The 15653-nt window shown below is 37.8% G+C and overlaps 2 protein-coding genes across 4 annotated transcripts in view; both read left to right on the top strand.

The window, feature by feature from the left end:
- PTBP3 (polypyrimidine tract binding protein 3) overlaps window positions 1-15653 on the top strand; it is a 90639-nt gene that overhangs the window by 20249 nt on the left and 54737 nt on the right. For 2 of the 3 annotated variants that reach the window (XM_010843581.1, XM_010843582.1), the window contains one exon: window positions 1277-1361. In XM_010843581.1, the coding sequence (XP_010841883.1) occupies window positions 1328-1361 (34 nt within the window). In that variant the 5' untranslated portion in view covers window positions 1277-1327. Of the gene's footprint in view, window positions 1-1276; window positions 1362-15653 lie in introns of those variants that run through there. The other variant, XM_010843584.1, reaches the window with a different exon arrangement.
- IGBP1 (immunoglobulin (CD79A) binding protein 1) lies at window positions 1277-13220 on the top strand. The gene is made up of 2 exons (XM_010843580.1): window positions 1277-1361; window positions 11845-13220. The coding sequence occupies exon 2, from the start codon at window positions 11845-11847 to the stop codon at window positions 12862-12864; it is 1020 nt and encodes a 339-aa protein (XP_010841882.1). The 5' UTR covers window positions 1277-1361; the 3' UTR covers window positions 12865-13220.

The raw sequence follows: 15653 nt of genomic DNA, 5'->3' as shown, positions 1-15653 counted from the left end.
AAGCCCCTCTTATTCTCAAAGGTTAATTACAAATGGAACTTTATTAAATCTCTTTTGCAGTCCTTTCCATTTTGATTTTGTCAAAATCCAGTCTTTTATCAATTTATCTGACAGGGAATTTGCTTTTTGTTGGTATCAAAAAGTTTGCATTTCTTTTTAAAACTTTAGAAAGTTTCCTTTATTGAAAGAATATTTTTACCTTTAAGGGATTGCTATTCACTACTAATTACATTGTGTATGTATAACTAGATCTCCCCCATGGCTCAGCAGTAAAGAATCCACCTGCCAAGCAGGAGACATGGGTTTGATTCCTGGGTCGGGAGGATCAGGAAATTCTCTACTGCTGTCGGGGGCCAGGTTTCGATCTCTGGTCAGAGAACTAAGATCTCACAAGTGGTGACATGTGGCCAAAAACATTGACTGAGAGCTGAACAAATTACCATTTGAAATAGGTTGGTTTTAAATTTATACATGTTGCTTATTGTCATTCCTATATATAAATGTTTTAATCTTGGTAATAGACCTCATGGTTACAATGAAAAGGCTAGGCCCGCTCACTTACCTTTTAGCTTTGATAATTCAACTTTGAAATTGGTCAAGCTCTTACCTGAAAAAAAGTCTAAATTACTTAAAAGAGTAGTTATTTAAGAAATAATACACAATAAAGACCATTTAAGGAATAATGGAAGAAAAATCACTTATTTAAAGGATTTGGCCAATATAGAAATAAATTACATCTTTTTGTTCAACTTTTAAGAATATATGTATACAATATATATATCATGAGAAAGTATATATATATTTTTATATATATGTCTGAAAAAGGGAGTGCTGCACAAATTATTCACATGCAAATGCTTAAAAACATACTAAAAAACTTAACATGCTTAATATACCAATTGTGTTTAAAATACACTAAATATACTTAAAAGTATACTGCAAAAATAATAATTAGGATACAACCCCTGAATATGGTTTTTGATACTTCAGCTGTAACATCTCAGAGGGTTTGATCAAAAAAGGTTATAGGATTATGCTCCCAATTATGTGATGGCAGTTCTTTTTTTTATTGTTAACAACCATGTAGATGTGCAATAATTTTCCTTTACTGTTCTCTTCCAGCCTTTAGATGTTATGATTCTTGAGGTGTTCTCCTTAAATGCCGTGATAATCAGATTTAAGTAATAGTACTAGCTTTTAAAATTTTTAGTAGTAAATTTATGGATCATTATCAGAGACTCATTTTTATTAACACAATATTGCTCTTGCTTTTCAGCGGGGGTCTGATGAGCTTCTTTCTTCTGGCATCATTAACGGACCTTTTACCATGAACAATTCCACTCCTTCTGCAGGTGTATACGGTGAGTTTTCATTTTTTTTTTCAAAATTTGAGAATTTTCTTCCCTGGGTTTCAAACATTTTTTCCACAGTGTTCTTATTTTGCTCATCTTATAACATCAAGTGCTACTATTTATAACAAAAACTAAAATCTGTGGCAGTGAAGTTCATATAGATGAAGTTACTAGTTACAGCACCCTTAAATTTTAAGGATTAATTTGGATCTAATTTTTGACTGGCATTCTTTGTTACATAATTGTGATAAATTATCAATAAGTTGGTGATCTAGAACTGTTGAGTAAAAGAGCTAGATTTAAAAGCTTGCACTGAATGATGATGACTTTAGAGGTATTAAAACTAAGTTAAAATTTTATAAACTCACATGATTTTAAAACTAAATGTTCTTGAAATTTGAGGACTGTAAAATGAATTGGAGGAGTGAAGTACTGAAGAGATAGCAAGGGAGTTAGGAGGCTATTGCTGTACAGGAAATCCTGGTAAGGGAGGAAGATTTCTACTGTAGCAGTAGCAGTTGTGATGGAGAGAATTAGAGAACATAGGTGAAATTGATGGTAATTGGTGATTAGTTGAATGTTTGAATAAGGAATTCCACTAATGATTTTCAGATTTTAGATTTGGATAATTGTGTAGCTGAATTGTAGTGCCTTCATTTATTTTAGAAAATACAGAAAAAATAGGGTTGGACAACATAGCATGTTCAGATTTCATACATTGATTTGAGGTTCCTCTGGGAACATCCAGGTGGAAGTGTCAGGTAGGTAGTGGGTTCTTCTGGTTTCAGCATCGTAAGAGACATTTGGAAATCTATATCACAGCCACTTAACAGTGGAAGCCATGAGAGTAGAGAGTCTCAGAAAAGACGAGATTTTTCTTATCCAAAGGTTTTTGGAGTTACAGGAAGTTAGAGAAGAGTGGACCTCACCTTCTAGACACTGATGTTTGGAAGAGTGAACAACCTTTCTGTGAGAACCCCTATAAGAGAAGTGACAGTTAAGAGAAAAATGAAAAGAAAATTCAGTGAAGAGATTAAAAGTATATGAGAATTGGTCAGCCATGGACCATTACTCTAGAAGATTCGTTGGTGGGGCAGCAACAGGGGGTTTGTTCTTGTGAAAGTGTGAACAGTAGATAATAGGAGCAGGAGACTGAAAGCGCTCTCAAATTTGACTTGGCTTCAGAATCATCTGAGTGTTAAAGCACATTTGCAGAGTTCATCCTCAGAATTGCTAGGCCAGTAGGTCCAGGATGGGTCCTGATAATTTTGCATTTCCACAAGTTCCAGGAATGATGATGCTGACATTTGAGGAGCCACACTTAAAGAGAATTACTGAATGAAGGAAATAACTAGAATTTGAAGTTCTAAAATCTGATTATCCTCTTGATCTGTTAGACTTTTAAGGAGAATTTGGCTCTTACTCCTAGAGCTAGGTACATCTAGGCGGGGGGTGGTGGGGGGGGACACGTGTTTGCTTTTAACTTTAAAACCGAGGTCAGTTTGTCTGATCATATTTATAAACTACTGGAACAGATGACCAGAAAGACTGACATCTGGATTGATTGATTACTTAGGAAAAGAAAGATGTATGAGCTGTGAGTTTATCTGGCAGCAGTAGTCTGCTCTGTTTTGTCTTTATGTTTTGAATTTCCTCTTGTATCCCGTTTCATTCTAGGTTCAGTGTTTTTAGGTTGACAGTTATTTTCTCTTAGTACTTTGCAGGTACTGTTTTATTATTCTTTTAGCCTCTGTTGTTGAGAAGCCTTTTGTCAGCCTATGTTATTATTGTGTAGATAGAATTAATTCTCTGTAGTTGTTCTAACAGTTTTCTCTTTAATTTTGTTCTGTGTCTCTAGCTATGTCTGGGTGTGGATCGCTGGTTCTCTGAGGGTTCACTAAAATAGCTTGGGAAACTTTGAAGAAAATACAGATACCTTGACCTACTCCACACCAATTCTGAAATTGCTGGTTGGGGAAGGAGAGGCCTAGGTACTGTTTTTAAAGCTTCTTAGCTGATACATGTCGGAGAAGGCAATGGCACCCCACTCCAGTACTCTTGCCTGGAAAATCCCATGGACAGAGGAGCCTGGTGGGCTGCAGTCCATGGGGTCACGAAGAGTCAGACACGACGGAGCGACTTCACTTTCACTTTTCACTTTCATACTTTGGAGAAGGAAATGGCAACCCACTCCAGTGTTCTTGCCTGGAGAATCCCAGGGAAGGTAGAGCCTGATGGGCTGTCGTCTTTGGGGTCGCAGAGAGTCGGACACGACTGAAGCGACTTAGCAGCAGCAGCAGCTGATACATGTAAGGTGCAGCCAGGGTTGAAGACCATTGCTGCAGACTTACTTTAATTTATCCTGCTTAGTAGTGACCCCAACTTTCCACAGAATTGCCTCCTTCTGGAACTCCAGTTAGACATGTTTTGGGCCACCTCATTTAGTCCTGCATTTGTTTAACCTCTTGCATTCATTGTCACCTCCTTCTCCTTAAAGTCCTGTATTTTGGATAATTTCCTTGAAATGGTTTTCTGATTCACTCAGTGTTCAGCTTTGTCTGGTATGCTGTTTAATCCTTCTGTTGAGTATTTGATTTCAAGGCATATATTTTTCATTTTTCTGTGTCCATTTGATGCGTTTTTTTAAAGACCACCTAGTTTTGTTTTTTTAATATCATGTTCTTTTTTTATGGTCACTATTGTTTTTTCCCCTAATTTTTTAATTATTTAAAACAATTTTTATAGTCTCAGATTTTACAATTATGGAGTTCTTAGGGGTGCTAATATTCCTGGGGTTTGTATCAGCTAATCTTTGCTTATGGTATATTATTTTTACTTGATTCATAATTTTTGGTTATGAGATAAACTTCAACTAAATTCTATTTTTCCTTCTGTGAGAATCTTTTGTGTTTGCTCTGCTAGATTTGCTAGGGTAGAAACGGCAACCCACTCCAGTATTCTTGCCTGGAAAACTCCATGGACAGAGGAGCCTGGCGGGCTGTAGTATATGGACTTGCACAGAGGCAGACACAGCCGAGCGTGCACACGTAGCACAGTATAGTCCTGCTAACGCACCCTAATGTGTATGCTAATATATTGCTTTGGGGATTCATACCAGAAGACAAGAGAAAGTAAAAATCTGGGTATTTACATTTCTCCATTCAGATCTCTGAACAGACATATACTTCCTTGTTCAATACCTGTGGTAGATGGAAAATTTCTAATTTTACTTTGCCTTTTACTGAAAGGGGGCCTCCTAAGGGGCTGGCATGTTGGTACCTAAAAATTTTGCTTCTATTTTTTAGGTCACCTATACATTAAAAATATTTTTGTAATACTTGATTCAATATTTGCAATTCTCTAAAAATTTCAAAAACTAAAGATTATGTTACTCTTAATTCTTGACTACTTTGAATAAATATTTCTGATTGATTTTGAACAAATTTTATTGGAAAGTTTCTAGGGCTCATTTAAAGAGTTTAATCCCATTGTAAGATACTTAAGTAGTTCTTCAAAGACATAAATAATTTTAAAAATCACATTAATAATGGGTTGCTAAAGGAAAGCCATGTATAGTACTGTGTTGAAAGATCTTTTTGTATACTGTCTTCATCACAAAATTTTTGTAGTTTCAGTTTAGTTAAGTCACTCGGTCATTTCCAACTTTGTGCACCCCCGTGGACTGCAGCACGCCAGGCCTCCCTGTCCATCACCAACTCCCAGAATATACTCAAACTCATGTGCATCAAGTCGGTGATGCCATCCAGCCATCTCATCCTCTGTCATCCCCTTCTTTTCCCACCTTCGATCTTTTTCAGTTTTTCCCAGCATCAGGGTCTTTTCAAATGAGTCAGTTCTTTGCATCAGGTGGCCAAAATATTGGAGTTCCAGCTTCAGCATCAGTCCTTCCAATGAATATTCAGGACTGATTTCCTTTAGGATGGACTAATTGGATCTTGCTGTCCAAGGGACTTTAAAGAGTCTTCTCCAACACCACAGTTCAAAAGCATCAATTCTTCGGCACTCAGCTTTCTGTATAGTCCAACTCTCACATCCATACATGACCACTGGAAAAACCGTAGCCTTGACTAGATGGACTTTTGTTGGCAAAGTAATGTCTCTGCTTTTTAATATGCTATCTAGCTTGGTCGTAGCTTTTCTTCCAGGGAGCAAGCATTTTTTAATTTCATGGCTGCAGTCACCATCTGCAGTGATTTTGGAACCCAAGAAAATAAAGTCTGTCACTGTTTCCACTGTTTCCCCATCTACTTGCCATGAAGTGATGGAACTAGATGCTTTGATCTTAGTTTTCTGAATGTTGAGTTTTAAACCAACTTTTTCACTCTCTTTTACTTTCTTCAAGAGGCTCTTTAGTTCCTCTTCGCTTTCTGCCATAAGGGTGGTGTCATCTGCATATCTTAGGTTATTGTTATTTCTCCTGGCAATCTTGATTCCAGCTTGTGCTTCCTGCAGCCCAGCATTTCTCATGATGTACTCTGCATGTAAGTTGAATAAGCAGGGTGACAATATACAGCCTTGATGTACTCCTTTTCCTATTAGGAACCAGTCTGTTCCATGTCCAGTTCTAACTGTTCCTTCCTGACCTGCATACAGATTTCTGAAGAGGCAGGTCAGGTGGTTTGGTATTCCTGTCTCTTTAGGAAACACAGTTTGTTGTGATCCTGTCAGTGAAAGGAATCCAGCTTGAACATCTGGAAGTTCACAGTTCATGTACTCTTGAAGCCTGGCTTGGAGAATTTTGAGCATTACTTTGCTAGTGGATGAGATGAATGCAATTGTGCAATAGTTTGAGGATTCTTTGGCATTGCCTTTTTTGGGATTGAAATGAAAACTGACCTTTTCCAGTCCTGTGGCCACTGCTGAGTTTTCCAAATTTGCTGGCATGTCGAATGCAGCATTTTCACAGCATCATCGGATTTGAAATAGCTCAACTGGAATTCCATCTCCTCCACTAGCTTTGTTTGTAGTGATGCTTCCCTAAGGCCCACTTGACTTCATATTCCAGGAGGTCTGGCTCTGTAGACAAATGTTTTACACTTGTCTACATAAATCATATGCTTTGCCTTCTAAATGTAATCTTACGATGATGGCAGAGACTATTTATTGTGTGCCCCAATACTTTCTGTTTTCTTAAGCAACAGAGCACTAATTTTTATCAGGGCATGTTGTCACCCAGATTAAATGACTGCTTGTCTAGTCTTCTTATAGCTAGGTGTGTTCATGTGATTGAGTGCTGTCTAACAAGATATAAGTGGAAGTGTTACATTTCTACATGAGTTTTCCTCTATTATCTTTCTGCCTATAGGAGTACTAGTTTCCATCTGTGAGAAAAATGCTCCAGAAATCTGCCTTTGAATTTATTGCTGAATATTAAGCCGTACATGCCTGACCAGTAGGGGTGATATTTCAGCTCTACCATAAAGACTATTCTAAACCCACCCTAAAAAGACTTAAAAACAAGCTATAAAACAATTAGCTGATCTGAAAGTAACTTTTTTCCAGAAAGGAGTTTGGCACTTTAAAGGAATGAAACAAATACTGGTGCTCACAGTGTTGAGCATTCAACCAAAAATTGCCAGACATGGAATGAACCACAAAATTGTGACCTGTAGCTAGAAGAAAAATCAGTCAACAGAAACAGGTCTAAAAAATGACAGATGATGAAATTAGCAGATTTGGACTTTGGAATAGTTACTAAAGTATGGGAAAGGATTTAAAGGAAAATACCAACAAGGAGAAAATAAAAATCAAATGTAACTTCTAGAGATAAAAATATAGCATCTAAAAAGAAACAGGCATGGCTTTAACAGCACTAATATTCTATAAAAGAAATAATCAGTGAATTTAAAGTCAACAGTAGAAACTAAACACAGACCCAAAAAAAACTGAAAAAAAAAAAAAAAATCAGAGCCTTAGTAACCTGTAGAACAAAGTAAAGTGGTTCTAAACATATGTATATTTGAAGTCCCAGAAAAGATGGGGGTTGGGAAACCAATATGTCTAAAGAAATAATGACTGAAAATATTCCAAATTTGGTGGAAACTGTAAACCCACATATCCAAGAAGTTCAATGAACCACAGGCAGGATAAATACAGTGGAAACCACACCAAGGCTCATCATAATCAAATTGCTGAAAACCAGGAATGCGGAACAAATCTTAAAAGTAGCCAGAAGGAAAAAAGTCACATTTTTCAGAGAAACAAAGATAAGAGTAACGAGAGTTCTTGCCCCCAAATGGTGCAAATCAGAAGACAATGGAGAAACATCTTCAAAGTACTGAAGATAAATAACAATCAGACCGAAATTCTATGTTCCGTTAAAATATTTTTCAAAAATAAAAGTTAAAGCTTTTTTGAGGCACACAAAAGCTGAGAACATTTGTTAGTAACAGACTTAAATTTTATGAAATGGAAAAGGAAATTCCTCAGACTTGAGGAAAGTGATACCAGGTGGAAATTTGGGTCTACACAAAGTGGTAAATATGTGGATATGTGACTTTTCTTCCTCATGTTTTTGGTTAAGTTCAAAGATAATTGAGGGATTCTGGAAAGGTGGTAGAGTAAGAAGCACCAGCAGTCTTTCTACCTAAATGACAATTGGGCTGGCAGAATCTGCCTGTAACTAATTTGGAACTCTGGAGTCTTTTGAAGGCCTGCGAGTTCCAGGGGAAGACTTGGAAGGTAAACTGTGGTTAATTATGGTCAATTTTAGCTCTCAGCACAGTAGCAGCTACCATCCCTCACCCTCAGTCACATGGCAGGCAGCTGTGTGAGTTCCAGAGCAGCTTACAAATAAGAGCCAGGGTGGGCAAAAGCTTCAAGGATCTGTGCTCTGATTGCTCCTTCTGATCACATAGATGCGAAGAGGCAGGCAGCCATTCTTCTTGCATCTCTCCCTTTGGTCAGCACCTCTCACCCTCAGTACATGTGACTTTCAGAGGATATAAAGGGTTGGTGTTTTCTACACCTTCCTCCCCTTCATTTTCCTTCCCCTACCCCCTTTTGGGAAGCAAATATTAAAGACTAGGACATTAAAAAAACAACTGCATCTACAGAGAAAATTAGAAAGTATTAGTGCATGCCCAGGAAAAGGCTCAGAAGACACTTGAGAGGGACTTAAATTTACACCTCAAGCTTATTCTTGGCATAGAGACAGTCCAAAAGAATCAGAAAAACAATAACACAGACAAGAAAACCCTGAGAAAAGGGAAGAATCTGATTTCCAGCATTACCACAATACCAAATTTGATGAAAAATATGAATATAAACATCTAAGAACCTTTATGAACTCCAGGTAAGATGAATTTGATGAGACCCACACTGAGACACATTTGAAATCAAACTTTTGGAAGTCAGAGATAAAGAGAAAATCCAAAAAGCATTGCGAGAGAATCGACTCATCGCATGCAAGGGATCCTTAATAAGAATATGAGCAGATTTCTCTTCAGGAACTTGGACAAAAGTCAGTGGGCCAATATATTCAAAGTTCTAAAAGAATGTAACTGTTAACCAAGTATCCTATGTTTGGTAAATTTGTCCTTCAAATGTGAGAGAGAAATTAAGACATTCCCAGATGAGTAAAAACTGAAAAAGTTTATTACTTAACTAGATCTGCCCTGTAAGAAATATTCAGAGGGGTCCCTTGGGGTGAAATGAAAAGACAGTAGACAGTAGCTCAAAGCCATTTATTTGAGGAAGTAAAGATCTCAGTGAATGCCACTGTAAAAGCCTATATCATTCAAACAGTGGTTTGTAATCCACTTTTTCTTCTCTGCAGATTTAAGGGCCTAATACACTTTTTTTTATTATTAATCTAAAGTTCTTAAGTGACTTGGTTTGTAATTCCACATTTTGTTTTCTACATAATTTAGGAGACTAATAACATTTAAATGAATTGTTAGTTTGTTTTTCTGGGCACACATTGTTTAAAGATCTATTTTTTGTGGTAATAGTGGAAAGAGGTGGGGACAGATCTATAAAGGAGCAGAGTTTTTGTATGTTATTGAAGTTAAGCCGGACTAAATTCAAATTAGAGTGTTATAACTTTAGGATGTTAAAAGTAATCCCCATGGTAACCATAAAGAAAATAGCTATCTAATATGCTCAAAAAGAAATGAGAAAGAATACTTAGAGTAGACAGAATCTTAGAGCGAGAGAGTAGAATGGTGGTTGCTAGGGACTGGAAGAAGAGGGTTTAGGGAGCTTCATTTAATGGATATAGAATTTCAGTTTTATCAACACAAGGTGAAAAGTGTTATGGAAATGAATGGTTGTGATAGTTGCACATTATGAATGTATTTAACATCACTGCATTCTGTGTTTAAAAATAGTGATTTTATGTGTATTATACCATAGTAAAAAATTTTTGAAAAAAACTCTAGAATGCTCTCTATGGAAAGCTCCATAAGATACAAGTGATTAAAACAAGATGCAAAAAGGAAAAAAGGTAATTGATTATTTAAAGCAAGATAAAATTAATATAGTTGGGGGGGTTGTAGCAAATGTGAAAAGTACAATATATGACAGTAATACAAAGAATATGTATGATAAGAGAAACAGATGTATACTTTGAAAAGTTCTTACATAATACCTATGTATTATAGTATTATTTTAAGGTAGACTGGGGTAAGTTAAAGAAACTTATTGTTGATTAAACTCCAGAGTAATCACTTAAAAAAAACTAACCAAAAAAGTAAACATAATTGAAAACCAGAGGTTATCTGCCATTTATGTGCATGCTTTATGTGTGATGTATTATGTTTTCTTGATAAATTGATCCCTTTATCATTATGAAGTGTCTTTCTTTATCCCTGGTGATATTTCTTTTCCTGAAGTCTACTTTGATATTAGTACAGCCACTTTATCTTTCTTATGATTAGTGTTTACATATTTCTCTTTACTCGTCTTTTTAGCTTTAACCTGAGATTTTTATATTTAAAATGAGTTTCTTATTCACACCATATAATTGAATTTTGCTTTTATCCAGACTGTTGTAACTTCTGCCTTTGAATGGGAATCTTTATGCCATTTTCACTTTATATAATTATTGATATGGTTGGGTTTAAGTTTGTCATCTTGCTATTTGTTTTCTATTTATATTCATTCTGTTTCTGCTTTCTGTCCTGGTTTTCTTAAGATTATTTTTTATATTCTATTTTATTTATCATTTATTACTTTGTATTCCATATATTTATTTATATTTCTTGATACATATATATATTTTTCACCTAATTGTAGAGCTTCAGAATACATAATACTAACAACTAAATAAAGAAATAGAAAAATCCACAATTATAGCTGGAGATTTCAATACTCCTCTCTCAGTAATTGATAGCCCAGTACATAAAAATTAGTAAGGATACAGAACAGGGTTAGCAAATTCTCCTGTTGGCCAGATCCATTCCAGTTGCTCATTTTTGTATTGCCCATGAACTGAGACTGATTTTTACATAAAAAAATAAACTATATACCTCATATTATTCCATTAAAAATTTTTTTTATTGTTATTTTTTGACCCTATGGCACAGCATGTGGGATCTTAGTTCCTCAACCAAGGATTGACCTGGAGACCCCTACCTTGAAAGCATGGAATCTTAACCAGTGAACCACCAGGGAAGTCCCTGATTTTTACACTTTAAATGGTGAAAAACACAAAGAATATTTTGTTATGATTGTGAAACTTACATGAAATTAAATTTCATTGTCTGTATATAAAGTTTTATTTGAACACAGTCGTGCCTACTTGTTTACATCTTACCTCTGACTGCTTTCATTTTATAACTGCAGAGATGAATAGCTGGGTCAGAGCCTGTATGGCCCATGAAGTCTAAAATATTTATGTGACCCTTTAAAAGAAGTCTGTAGGTCCTCTAATACTGAAGTTTTCAGTACTCTCAACCAGCTTGACCTAATTGACAATGGAATAGTCTCCCCAGCACTATCAGGATACATGCTCAGGTTCACATGAAGTGGTCTGCGAGGTAGACTATATGCTGGGTCCTTAAATAGGTCTCAGTTAAATATGAGTGCATTAAAATTAGGTATTAGAGTTATATTAGAACTAGAAATTTTAAAAAATAATACTCAGATATTTGAGAAGAAATCTCCAATTGCTTAGGAAAAGAAACTATACATATACAGGTATACATATACATATATCCCCTCCTTCTTGAACCTGTCTCCCATCTCCCTCCACATCCCACCCCTCCATGTTGACACAAAGCCCCTGTTTGAGTTTCCTGAGAAATACAGCAAATTCCCATTGGCTATCTATTTTACATATGGTAATATAAGTTTCCATGTTACTCTCTCCATACATCTAACCCTCTCCTCCCCTATGTATATATGTATACATACATATATATGTCTATCTATGGCTGATTCATGTTGAGGTTTGACAGAAAACAACAAAATTCTGTAAAGCAATTATCCTTCAATTAAAAAATAAATTTGGGGTTCCTCCTTCCCTAAGATGGCAGCAGCTGAAGACGAGTTACTGCTCCCGCGGCTCCCCGAGCTGTTCGAAACCAGCAAGCAGCTTTTGGATGAAGTGGAAATCGCAGCTGAACCCACCAGCTCCCAAATAATCCAAGATAAGGTGTTCAAGGGACTGGATCTCCTGAAGAAGGCTGCTGAAATGTTGTCACAGCTTGACTTGTTCAGCCAAAATGAAGATTTGGAGGAGATCGCGTCCACTGACCTGAAATACCTGATGGTGCCAGCATTTCAAGGAGCGTTCACCATGAAACAAGTCAGTCCCAGCAAGCGTCTAGATCATTTGCAGTGGGCTCGAGAACACTTCTTAAACTTCTTAACTCAGTGCCAGTACTATCACGTGGCAAAGTTTGAGCTGCCCAAAACCAAGACCAACTTAGCTGGAAATAACACTGCTAATTCCTCCATGGCCTATCCTAGCATCATTGCTATGGCATCTCAGAGACAGGCTAAAAAAGAGAGATACAAGCAGAAGAAGGAGGTGGAGCATAGGTTGTCTGCACTGAAATCTGCTGTGGAAAGTGGTCAAGCAGATGACGAGCATGTTCGTGAATATTACCTCCTTCACCTTCGAAGGTGGATTGGTATCAGCTTAGAAGAGATTGAGAGCATTGACCAGGAGATAAAGATCTTGAGAGAAAAAGACTCCACACATGAGGCATCAACTTCTCAGTCATCTCATCAGGACAGGCCTCCAATGAAACCGTTTGTTCTCACTCAGAACATGGCCCAAGCCAAAGTATTTGGAGCTGGTTATCCAAGTCTGGCATCTATGACAGTGAATGACTGGTATGAACAGCATCGGAAATTTGGAGCGTTACCAGATCAGGGAATAGCCACGACAATGTCAGAGTTCAAAAGGGCAGCTCAGCAACAAGAAGATCAGGAGCATGAGGAGGAAGAGGATGATGAGCAGGCAGTGTGCAGAGCTCGCGAGTGGGATGACTGGAAGGACACCCATCCTAGAGGCTATGGCAACCGGCAGAACATGGGTTAGCCTCCCCTCAACGAGACAGGACAACAGGGGCTTACATCTTCCCCGCCAAGGACAATAGTGCTGTCTCCCCCTCCCTGCCTTTCTGCTTCAGCTCTGTACAACGAAGGCAGAGATGCTTAGTCTTGCTTAGCATTCAATAAAATGTCAAGCAATGAAGTGTGTATTTGTACCCTAAATGATAAGCCAGAAATCTTGTTTTGGCATTAATCATTCTCATCATGATACATTTTAATTTTCTTAAGTGGAAAGAAAAGAGGACTGAGAAATGGCTCTGTATAATCAATCAGTGGTTGTATGAGTTATCTTTAAAAAAAAAAAAAAAAGGTCCCTTCTATCACATGTGCCTGTGCAGAAAATAAATAAAACAATTAAAAAAAAAGTAACATATAATCCATAGATCAAATAAGAAAACACCACGGAAATTAGAAGATATTTTGAAGTGAATTAAAAGGAAAACATGGCTTACTAAAGTTTATAGGATTCAGCTAGAGCTGTTCTTAGGAGAAAATTTACATCTTTAAATGTTTTATTAGAAAAGGAGAAAATGTGTAAAATGAATAAGCTTCTAAGTGTAGCATAAGAAGGACAAATTAAACCCCAAGTAAATAGAGGAATGAAGAAAATGAGGATAATGAAAGCAGTAGCTGCTTTTTAATAGATCAGTAAAATTAATAAACTTCTAAGTAGACAGAAAAAGAAGGTAAGTTACCAGTATCAAGAAGGATCCTGTAGACATTAAAGAGGTACTTTTATGGACTGAATACTGGAGTGGATTGCCATGTCCTCCTGCAGGGGATCTTCCCGACCCAGGGATTGAACCTGTGTCTCTTTGGTCTCCTGCATTGGCAGGTGGGTTCTTTACCACTGATGCCACCTGGGAAGACCTGGAGAAGTTATTTGAAATCCTAAAAGATAATGCTTTTAAAGTGCTGCATTGAATATGCCAGCAAATTTGGAAAACTCAGCAGTGGCCACAGGACTGGAAAAGCTGTTTTCATTTCAATCCCAGAGAAAGGCAATGCCAAAAAATTTTCAGACTACTGCACAATTGCACTCATCTCACCCATTAGCAAAGTAATGCTCAAAATTCTCCAAGCCAGGCTTCAACAGTACATGAACTGTGAACTTCCAGATGTTCAAGGTGGATTTAGGAAAGGCAGAGGAACCAGAGATCAAATTGCTGACATTTGCTGGATCATCAAAAAAGCAAGAATGAAGTTGCCCAATCGTGTCTGATCTTTGCAATACTATGGAATGTGGCCTACCAGGCTCCTCCATCCATGGAATTTTCCAGGCAAGAGAACTGGAGTGGGTTGCCATTTCCTTCTCCAGGGGATCTTCCCAACCCAGGAATCAAACCCGAGTCTCCCACACTGCAGGCAGACTCTAACGTCTGAGCCACCAGGAAAGCACCCAAAGTTGTGCCTTGCTCCCCTCCCTCCTGTTTCACCATTAATAGGAAGAGACTAAGTTAGGGCCCACTCTGTTTCTTGAAGGGCAAGGAAACCACCTCATCACCAAATGGTTCTAACAGAAAGGGAAAGTGAAGTGAAAGTGAAAGTCGCTCAGTCATGTCCAACTCTCTGCAACCTCATGGACTATATACAGTCCGTGGAATTCTCCAGGCCAAAACACCGGAGTGGGTAGCCTTTCCCTTCTCCAGGGGATCTTCCCAACCCAGGGATCGAACCCAGGTTTCCCACATTGAGGGTGGATTCTTTACCAGCTGAGCCACCAGGGAAACCTGTGTGGATAACAACGAACTGTGGAAAATTCTTCAAAAGATGGGAATACCAGAACACCTTACCTGCCTTCTGAGAAATCTGTATGCAGGTCAAGTAGCAACAGTTGCAACTGGACATGAAACAATGGACTGATTTCAAACTGGGAAAGGAGTACATCAAGGCTGTATATTGTCACCCTGCTTATTTAACTTATATGCAGAGTACATCATGTGAAATGCAGGGCTGGATGAAGCACAAGCTGGAATCAAGATTGCTAGGAGAAATATCAGTAACCTCAGATATATAGATGATGCCATCCTTATGGCAGAAAGCAGAGAGGAACAAAAGAGCTGCTTGATGAAAGTGAAAGAGGAGAGTGAAAAATCTGACCTAAAACTCATTCAAAAACCTAAGATCATGGTATCTGGTCCCATCACTTCATGGCAGATAGATGGGGAGACAGTGGAAACAGTGAGAGACTTTATTTACTTGAGCTCCCAAATCACTGCAGGTGGTGACTGCAGCCATGAAATTAAAAGACGCTCGCTCCTTGGAAGAAAAGTTATGACCAACCTAGATAGCATATTAAAAACAGAGACATTGCTGTGCCAACAATCCATCTAGTCAAAGCTATGGTTTTTCCAATGGTCATGTATGGATTTGAGAGTTGGATTGTAAAGAAAGCTGAGCACCAAAGAATTGATGCTTTTGAACTGTGGTGTTGGAGAAGACTCTTGAGAGTCCCTTGGACTACAAAGAGGTCAAACCAGCCCATCCTAAAGGAAATCAGTCCTGAATATTCATTGGAAGGACTGATGCTGAAGCTCCAGTACTTTGGCCACCTGATGCGAAGAGCTGACTCATTAGAAAAGACCTGATGCTGGGAAAGATTGAAGGCAGGAGGAGAAGGGGAAGACAGTGGATGAGATGGTTGGATGGCATCACCGACTCGATGGACATGAGTTTGAGTGAACTCCAGGAGTTGGTGATGGACAGGGAAGCCTGGCGTGCTGCAATCCATGAGGTCACAAAAGAGTCAGACACGATTGAGCAACTGAACTGATG

Source organism: Bison bison, unplaced genomic scaffold (genome assembly GCF_000754665.1).
Source record: "Bison bison bison isolate TAMUID 2011002044 unplaced genomic scaffold, Bison_UMD1.0 scf7180017864183, whole genome shotgun sequence".
NCBI classification, from domain to species: Eukaryota; Metazoa; Chordata; class Mammalia; order Artiodactyla; family Bovidae; genus Bison; species Bison bison.
This window is presented reverse-complemented; position numbering and strand designations above follow the sequence as displayed.